This window comes from Caloenas nicobarica, chromosome Z (genome assembly GCF_036013445.1).
Source record: "Caloenas nicobarica isolate bCalNic1 chromosome Z, bCalNic1.hap1, whole genome shotgun sequence".
Lineage (NCBI taxonomy): Eukaryota > Metazoa > Chordata > Aves > Columbiformes > Columbidae > Caloenas > Caloenas nicobarica.
This window is the reverse complement of record NC_088284.1, coordinates 9,341,888-9,350,922: the sequence shown is the minus strand read 5'-3', so window position 1 is coordinate 9,350,922 and position 9,035 is coordinate 9,341,888. Positions and strand designations below refer to the sequence as shown.

Here is a 9,035-nt window from a genome sequence, read left to right as displayed (position 1 = left end):
GAGGCCACAGGTGACCCAGCTGCAGCTGGAATTGAGACACAGACACGTATATGGGTGCCCATGGGTACGTATATGGGTGCCCATGGGTGCTCATATGGGTGCACTTGGGAAAGCATGGAGACACGCAGGGCTATAAATCACCACACAGGCACAGATCACCTGTGCTCCCTTGCAGAAACTCAGTGATATGCGCTAGTGTATGCACGCTCATACACAGTCACACTCGCACATACGCGTGCAAATGCGCATGCTCACACGTGCACACGCGTGCAGCCACCTCTACATAAGAAGAGGCACAGGGGGCTCCCATGGGAACGGACACCTTTGCCAACCGCAGCCACGAGGACAGGCCCACCCCTGCCACCCAATGGGACAGAACCTCTTGTTTCAGGAGTCGCCTCTGGGGACACCCCCGGGGACACCTCGGCCCCCGGGCCCAGCCGGGCGGCGCGGGCGCTGTCCAGGGTGCTGCAGCCGGGCTGCCCGCCACGGACCCGGCATCGGGGACACCTTTGGGCATGTGGGGGACACGGAGGGGACACGGGACCCTTTCAGAGGACCCTAGGGCTGCTCCAGGCCTGGTCGGCCAAAGGGGCCATGCAGGTGGGTATGAGGGCAAGGGGTGTGTGAACGTGGGATGTGGGCGTGTGTGCACCACGATGCAGTGGAGTTCCGTGTGTGTGTGTGTGTGTGTGTCTGTGCGTGCCCCACATGGTCCCGCGGTATTAACTCTGGGGTCGGGGTGCCAGGACTGTGTGGGTGTGACACAGCCAAGCCTCGGTGCAGAACTTCTGCAGCACCGGCACAGCCTGACAAGCAGAGCCAGAGTAGGATCAGTGCAGCCTTAATTGGGGTCTTGTGTTCACTGTCACTGACTGGCAGAGCTGGCCACAGCTCATCGAGCACCAGGGCTGTGGGGAGCCGGGAGGGCACACGCTGGCCCCCGACCCCAGTCGTTACGCAGCTCAGTAGGTGATGTGTGTTGCCACGCTCCCTGGGGGGCTCGGGGACACGGCTGCTGTCACCTGAGTAACCAGCCATGATCGATGCCCACTTCCCACATCCCGCAGGGACTGTAATTGAGTGAGAGGGAGGAGATGGAGGATGTGAGGATGATCCAGCCTAGCGAGAGGAGAGCTGGATCCAGCCTCAGTGCGGGGCTGGAGGCAGGTGGCCGTGGCATCGGTGTGCCACCACAGACTCCAAGGATGGGGATGAGGTTGAAGACCTCCTCTCAGCCCCAAGGAGCGAGGAACAGATTCGCCGTGCTCTGTGCTGGGCTGCACACAGACAGTCCTGTGGCTTCAGCCCTGCTCCAAGGCTTGTGGGCTGGATGGGACCCTAAAAGGTGGATGACCTCCAACCCTAAAGCCCCGTCAAAGGCCCAAGTGCCAGAACTGCCTGAATTTCTCACCTTGAGGAGGGTTGTTATATCTGTGACTTTCTAGCATGGGGATTTGTGTATTTGTAGGCATTGCCCATCAAACTGGGCACAAGCCGCAGTAGACCCAGTGCCCTCTAAACACAGAGCAGCATTGTGTACACAGCCCCTGGCCCCTGCTGCAGCTGCCGGCCAATTCTACTAATGAAGCCATTTCTAATTGTTGCCTTTGTAGAACAAAGCACAGCTCTTCCTCTCTGAAGATGCCTCTTCCACAGCCCAGCTATCGATCCCTGGGAAAAAAGGCAGAGCACATGGGGCTGCAGCCTGTTTCTCCTGCCCGAGTGCTCTGCACAGCTCCCTCAGGGAGATTTGGGGGGCCACAGGGATTTCTGGGGCCCTGGGCCACCCAACAGCTCCCTCCCACAGTCTGGTAGCCCCATACAGCTCCCTGCAGGAAGACATCTAGAAGACCAAAGCTTTTTCAAGGCACAGAGGGTTTTTCTCTTGGCAAGGGGCACTGGGAGGGTCCCCAGAGCCATGCAGCCCTCATTGCCAGCCATGCTAATGAAGTACTCCCTTCAGATGGTTTTGACCTAAGAGCCTAGTCTGGGACCCTGACCAGGTTTGTCTGCTGCCTGGGTGACGGCAATGCAACAGCCAGCCCTGTGCTCACAGCCCAGGAGGGACAGTGACTGTCCTCCCACCTGGGGCAGCTCTGGCACTGCTGAGGTTACATGGGCATGACAGACCAGTGGCAGGCTGAGCCCTGGGCTGCAGGGAACATCACAAGGTGTTTTGAAGGATCTTGAACTTCCCCTTCTGCAGTCTGGAAAGCCTCTGGACTTCATGGTGGATGTTGCTGTCATCAGCTTGTTCAGAGGAGGGCAACAAAGCTGATGAAAGGTCTAGAGCATAAGTGCGATGAGGAGCGGCTGAGGGAGCTGGGGCTGTTTAGCCTGGAGAAAAGGAGGCTGAGGGGAGACCTTATTCCTGTCTACAGCTACCTGAAGGGAGGTTGTAGCATGGAGGGTGTTGGTCTCTTCTCCCCAGTAAAAAGTGATAGGAGGAGAGGAAATGGCCTCAAGATGCACCAGGGGAGGTTCAGATTGGATATTAGGATTTTCGTTTCGCAGAAAGGGTTGTCAGGCATTGGAACAGGCTGCCCAGGGAAGTGGTTGAGCCACCATCACTGGAAGTGTTTAAAAGATGCACAGATGAGGTTCTTAGGGACATGATTTAGTGCCAGTGTTACCAGTCGGACTCGATGATCTTAAAGGTCTCTTCCAACCGAAATGATTCTATGATTTGACTGTGAATCCATCTCGTGCCCTGAAGGTATCCACGTTACTGCGAGTGCCAGCTGCAGGCAGCGGTGGGGCTGGGGTTGGCTGCTGCATCCATCAGCGTCTCACTTTTTAGCGAGCCTCAGTGCAGCGGTCAATAAGAGGAAGGTGAACCCAGGCAGGCCGAGGCCTGGGGGAAAGCCTGCGGCAGCCTCCTGGATTTCAAAGGCCCCGCATCCACGCGGCCCATAGATCGCTATATCAATTTCTTTTAATACATCTGAGCGCTTCTTTCCTGGAGGACCGCGCCGGAACGAAGCGGCAATCGACAGCCCCGGGGCGGCGAGAGGTCTGCACGCCTCCCTCTGCAGTGCAAATCACCATCGACCGGCCGCAGCCTCCCTTCCTCGCCTCTGGCAGGGGCTCCGCACCTCCCGCCCCCCTCCCCGGGAGCCGCCTCACCGCTTTCCACCCTGCCGGCCCCATCGCTCCGGCCCGCTCCGTCTCTATGGCAACGGCGGCCCCTAGCAACGTGCCCCCATGGCAACTGGGACGGGAGGGCCGGAAGTGGCGTGCTTCTCCTTCCGGCCAGCGGCAAGATGGCGGCGGGGGCGGCGGAGCTGCAGCGGCTGCAGTGGCGGGTGGAGGAGCTGGAGCAGCTCGTCGGCGGCGGCGACGGGGCCGGCGGGGCGGCCAAGGTGCTGGGGGGGGTTCCGCAGCGAGCAAGGGACCGCACTGCCCGCCCTGGGGGCCGGCCCGGCCGCCCCCCGGGGCCAGGCCCAGGCCCGGCGGGGTCTGACAGGCCCGTCCCCTTCCGCTGTGCCTCTGCAGGTCGCGGACGAGCTGGTGAAGGTGCAGGTGGCGCTGAGTAATATCGCTGGCAAGAAGGAGAGGATCAAGATTCTGTTTAAGAAGAGTGAGTGGTTGCGGGGGCCGGGGGTGCTCGGGAAGCTCAAAACTCCTGTGTGGCGTTTTGCTCCTCTGAACAAAATTCCCTTCTCCCTCTCCTCGTGTGAGGCCTTTACATTTTGGGCCTTTGCATATTTGTTACAGAAATATGCAACAGAGTGAGGTGTCTTTCTGCTCATGGTTCTCCCACTCAGCTGATGGGGGGGCTGCAACCTGTTATTTGCTTGATGTCTGCCTGTATCTGTGCAGTGATTTGCTCTGCCAGAGCAGCAGCCCTTGAGGGTTGTTGGGGTGTGAGCTCCTGAAACTATTTCTTGCATGCTTGGACTTGTCAGGCACAACAGAGCAGCAATACTCTGTGTGCACGGTGGGAGCAATAAGGATCACATGCAGCCACCGGTGGATGGATCTGGGGAGCCGCCTCTGAACTCAAGGATATTGGGAGCAGGCACCGGAGTGGTGCCTTGTCCTGCAAAGCTGCCTCTTGGCCAAGTTTTGCTGCCTGGTGTCACAGAAGGAGCAGGCTGTGTAGGGAGGGTCGTTGTGGTCCAAGGCTGCAGTGGCTATTCAATCTAAAAATGCAAACGGTGTATATGTAGATGACTTTAAGGACATGGACAGAGGGCTGTTGGCTGCTTTTGTTTCAAGGGCAGGAAGAAGCAGGTTTCACTCACCTTTAATATGATTATATAAATAAAAAGCAAGTGTTGCGAGTGGCTGTAATGAAGCAGTTATCTGGCTTGGGCCATTTGTCAGTTCTTGGTCACAGTGCTCCAAAGTCACGTGTTTTCAAGTGCTGTAGAACTTAACCTGAAAAAAAATGACTCTAAGTGGGCAGTGTTTACGAAGTAACCTGATATACGGCATGGATGGAAATTGCACTTGTAAAGGCAATAATGTCTGTCATACTTTTTGTCTCCAAACCTGTTTTTCACTCTAGTCGAAGATGTAATAAAATACCTGGACCCTCAATACATTGATAGGATGGCTGTTCCAGACGCCATGAAGCTGCAGTTCATCTTGGCAGGTATGGTATGAAATGAGAGGAGCCAGTTGGTTTTTTTTGTTTTTTGGGTTTTTTTAGCACTGCAAAAATTGTCATTTACATAAGCTGGATTGGGGTGGATTTCTTTTCTGTAGTTGTAAAGATCTGGCAAGGCGTGGTCTTTAGAGCTCTCAGAGAGATGGTTGGTACAAGGATGTCTGTTACCCTTAGTGCTTCCTTGTGCACATTCAAGCTGCAGTTTTATCCATTCTTATCTTTGTAGTATTGATGAGTTTAACCCTGAATTAATAAAAGGTTGAAAAGAAAAGCTGGAGCTAGAACAGTTTTCCTTGCCTACTTCCAATATTCCTTAGGCTGCGACAAAAATGGAAGACCTTTGGATGCATTTTAAACATGTTCTAGCCTCGTCCTCTTTGCCTTAAAAAATTTTGTTTGGCCTTGTTTTGGTGTAGTCTGTCAATGAAACTTGAGGGGAGATTTTCCTGCCTTAACTTGGTGTGAACCAGAATCCCGGGGTAGGCAACACAAAAGTCTAAATAAAATCATAAACAAGCCACTTTCTGTGTAGCTAGATCAGCTGGAAAAGTTACTTCACCAGTATTCATGAAAAGCCAAAGCAGTGTCCTGCATTTACTGATGTTGCTTCTTGTCCCTCCCCAACCAGAGGAGCAGGTTATTCCTTCCCGAGCAGCCCTTCTGGAGCAGGTGAAGAAACTCCAGCCCATCTTGGACAGCACCAGTATCCAAGGTACGCATGTTCTTCTGCAACTTCAAGTTGCAAGTGCCACCCCCAAAGCTGTCGCCTGTCCTGTTTGCTTTTTTCTTCCTGAGCCTCAGACTAGAGGAGAGGACAGCTAAGCACACAACCTGGTCTGAGTGAAGTAGGTACAAAGAAAGTATGTCTGCTCCTCCCTTATGCTGCTCTAACGTCCCATGCAATGTCAAGGAGGTGACAGAGTAGGCCAGGAAGCAGGTGACAAACAGCAGCTTGAAGAGAAGGTGGAGACCAGCAGGCCACTCCTGCCCACAAGTGCTTTTAGGTCCAGAATATTCCTGCTCCTGGCATCAGTGGAGATGCCTTTTTAATTGCTTGCTCTAACGTTCATCATGGTAGTTTACTCTGTAGTTCTCACTGCAGGCATTCCCTAACTCATGCCATCCAGAAGCAGTTAGCAAATAAACTTGGTATTTAATGTACAGGGTAGCTCAGGGTTTTGTGTGATGTAAAAGGTGTGTTTGTGGTGTGTGGTGCTTGCATTCAGTAAGTGAAGTTCTGCTGTGACGTGCTTGTGCAGAAGGAATGGTCTTTATTTTGCAATCTAATGTCATGTGATGAAAAACAAATAAAATGGATTTCTGTTCTCTGCTTTCAGCGGTTCCTGACCATGCAGCCAAACTACAGCGACTCTCTCAAATCCACATACAGCAGCAGGTAGCGTGACAGTCTTCACTAGCAGGGAGAAGAACCATTTGTTAGTGGCTGTACTGGCAACTCGGCTTGAGTTGCTCATATATAGCAGGTTTTTTTTCAATCCCAGGATATTCATACTGCAGTCTTAAAGAAGTTTAAGCACTTTGGGGGGTGTAGCCAGGATTTTGGATAGTTGAGTCTGAGTTGGAAAAGTGTTTTGCCTACCATAACCCTGCTCAAAAGAGATTTGAGTAGCACTTAATAAACAGCAGTGGGTTTAACCAGCTGGCATTCCCCCTCTCACTGGGACGCTGAGGTAAAGCATTGTGTGCTTCCAGTGTCCCAGTCTCTGGAAGGCTGTTGATACTGTCACCTTGTCACTTCACCCTTTCCTTCCTCATTTGAGTGCTCCTGGAGCCAGTGATGAATGGGCTGGGCAGCACCTACTGCCCCCTTTCAGCATTTTGATGTGAGTTTCCGTTCTGGAGCAAGCAAAGCATGGATGCTGACTGAGAACAGGCAGGCACTAGTGCAAACTCAGGGGCTTTGGTGCTTCATGCGCTTGGGTGTTTGTAAGCTTTCTCTTGACTGTTGAAACACTTTAGCTGCAGTGAGTGGCCACAGCCAGGGCCTGAGCTCTAATCTCAGCACTGGCCTTGGATGAGTTTCCCCCTGTGCTGTCAGGGACTGGGATGACACATGTCCTTCAGCTGATTTATTACTTGCTCACTGATGCTTTCCCCTTCACAGGAACAGCGTCAAGATCTCACCAACGGTGTCAAGAAGCTCCTTGAAGACTACAACAAAATGGTATCCTTTCAGACTTGGGCCTGGCAGAGCTGTACTTCTCACCTGTCTCCTGGGTGGCCTTACCCTGTCGGATATTGTTGGAAGCCCGCAGTCCCCAGCCTCAGGGTTTAATGGCCAGTGCGCTTTCTGACATGGTGACACCTGTGTCCCTGTCTTACTCCTGTCAGGAGCAGAGCCAAAGGATCGTTTGAGTCCGCGCAGGCTTTCTACAGCCTGATGTCCCAGGCCTCTTCCTCTCCCAAGGAACTGAGATTGTAACGGTGCTATCAGGCTGCCAAGGTGCTCTGACCTTGCTTTCTTCCCTGCAGTTTCCATGTCTCTTTCCTTAAGAGTCACATCCAGACCCTCCTTCTCTCCAAGCAGTTTATTCAGTGGAATGAAATACTGACGCAGCTGGAAGCAGCCAAGGAAGCCAAACCTGCGGCAGAGTAATGGAGGAGACCCTGCTGGCCTTGGGTCTCTCTGGAGAGGCCGCAGAATGGCGCACACCCTCTTGTCTCCACATCTACCCACTCAGCATGAGCATGCTGCAAGTGACATTGCAGGCTCTCGGGAGGCACCCTGGCTCTCTGGCCGAGCTGTCTTGGCCTCGAATTGAAGCCACACTACTCCTTTAATATGCCACTGTTTGCAAACCTTGCACTTCCCTGAAATACATTTTGGTTTGTAACATATTTAAAAACCCCTTTCTGCTCTTTCGGTGGACCGTAGTAAAGTCCTGAAGCGCTAACTGGCTTGTCTGTTCCTCCCCTGGGTGCAGCTGTGGCACAGACTGTCCCTCCCTGTGTGGTTTTCCCCAGGCAGTGAACTCTGGAGGCCCCGTGGCAGCCTGCAGGAGGTTTGCCCAAGGCTGCGTGAAACCACTGGCAAGGGCAGGTTAAATCCTGTCCAGTCCCACAGCCTTCCCCAGGCTGTGACACACAGTCTTCTGGCTCTTCCCGTTCACTTGAGCTGCCTGCGCCAGCAGAATCCAGCTTAACTGGGCTTTTCTGCCAGGCTGTTCTCCCATCCCTGCACCGGGAGGAGGCAGCAGCTCTTGCCTTTATCCCACCCACCCCCCTGGGTGGCTGCTGCAAGCCAGAGCCCTTGGCCACCCCTTTCCCCTCTAGAGAGGGCTGTGAGCTGTGCCGTGCTTCGTCTGGCCATATCCTAGAGTTTCTCGTGGCACAAAGATCTTCCTGAGTTTGAAGTGGTGCTTTTGGAAGGGTCCCAAACCCTCCGGCTTGGTGAGACATGGACCTGCTGTATGTGGGCTGGGACCCTTGCAGGAATGGGGCAGGATCCCAGCAGAGAAGCCCAGAGGAGCCTGGCCATCCCTGTAGTGGCCCCTGGTCAGTGAGCTCACCCCTGGGCACGTGGCGGTGGGGCTGCCAGCCTGCAGAGAGCCCCTGGCTCCTTGTGGGTGCCTGGGAGCGCAGCTGGGACTGGGCTGGGACTTGACATTACAGAATCACAGAATGGTTGGAGTTCGAAGGGACCTCTGGAAACCATCTGGTCCAACCCACCTGCTAAAGCAGGTTCACCAGAGCAGATCACACAGCAATGTGTCCAGATGGGTTTGAATGTCTCCAGAGAAGGAGACTCCACAGCCTCTCTGGGCAGCCTGTTCCAGGGCTCTGGCACCCCCAAAGTAAAGAAGTTTCTCCACGTATTCAGGTGGAACCTCCCGTGTTTCAGTCTGTGCCCATTGCCCCTCATCATTGAGCACCAGTGACAAGAGTCTGGTCCCATCCTCTTGACACCCATCCTTGAGATATTTATAAACACTGATGAGATTCCCTCTCAGCTTCTCTTCTCCAGGCTGAACAGACCCAGCTCTCTCGGTCTCTCCTCATAAGAAAGATACTCCAGACCCCTCAGCATCTTTGTAGCCCACCACTGGACTCTATCCAGTAATTCCTTGTCCTTCTTAAACTGGTGAGCCCAGAACTGGACACAGAACTCCAGATGTGGCCTCACCAGAGCTGAGTAGAGGGGGAGGACAACCTCCCTCGACCCGCTGGTCACACTATTCCCAACGCCCGTTCCTCCCAGTCGGACAGCCGGCAGCGCTGCGAGGCTGCTTCAGGAACGACATGTGCTCACGGGGACGCCCGGGGCAGGGGGGAGCCTGGGGGTGCCCACCCTGGGAACACAGGGTGACTGTGACCGGGGTGGGCAGGACCGCAGGGCGCTCCCCCAGACCCCGCAGCCCCCGCCGCCCAGAGCGCGGGAAATCCGGCTGCTGGCGGC

General features: G+C 54.4%; 1 protein-coding gene across 1 annotated transcript; it reads left to right on the top strand.

Moving 5' to 3' along the window:
• Nucleotides 1-3,246: 3,246 nt before the first annotated feature.
• On the top strand, nucleotides 3,247-7,533 carry DCTN3 (dynactin subunit 3). Its single transcript, XM_065656980.1, has 7 exons — nucleotides 3,247-3,365; nucleotides 3,499-3,583; nucleotides 4,517-4,603; nucleotides 5,247-5,330; nucleotides 5,956-6,014; nucleotides 6,744-6,803; nucleotides 7,146-7,533. The coding sequence occupies exons 1-7, from the start codon at nucleotides 3,267-3,269 to the stop codon at nucleotides 7,233-7,235; spliced, it is 564 nt and encodes a 187-aa protein (XP_065513052.1). The 5' UTR covers nucleotides 3,247-3,266; the 3' UTR covers nucleotides 7,236-7,533.
• The last annotated feature ends 1,502 nt before the right edge of the window (nucleotides 7,534-9,035 follow it).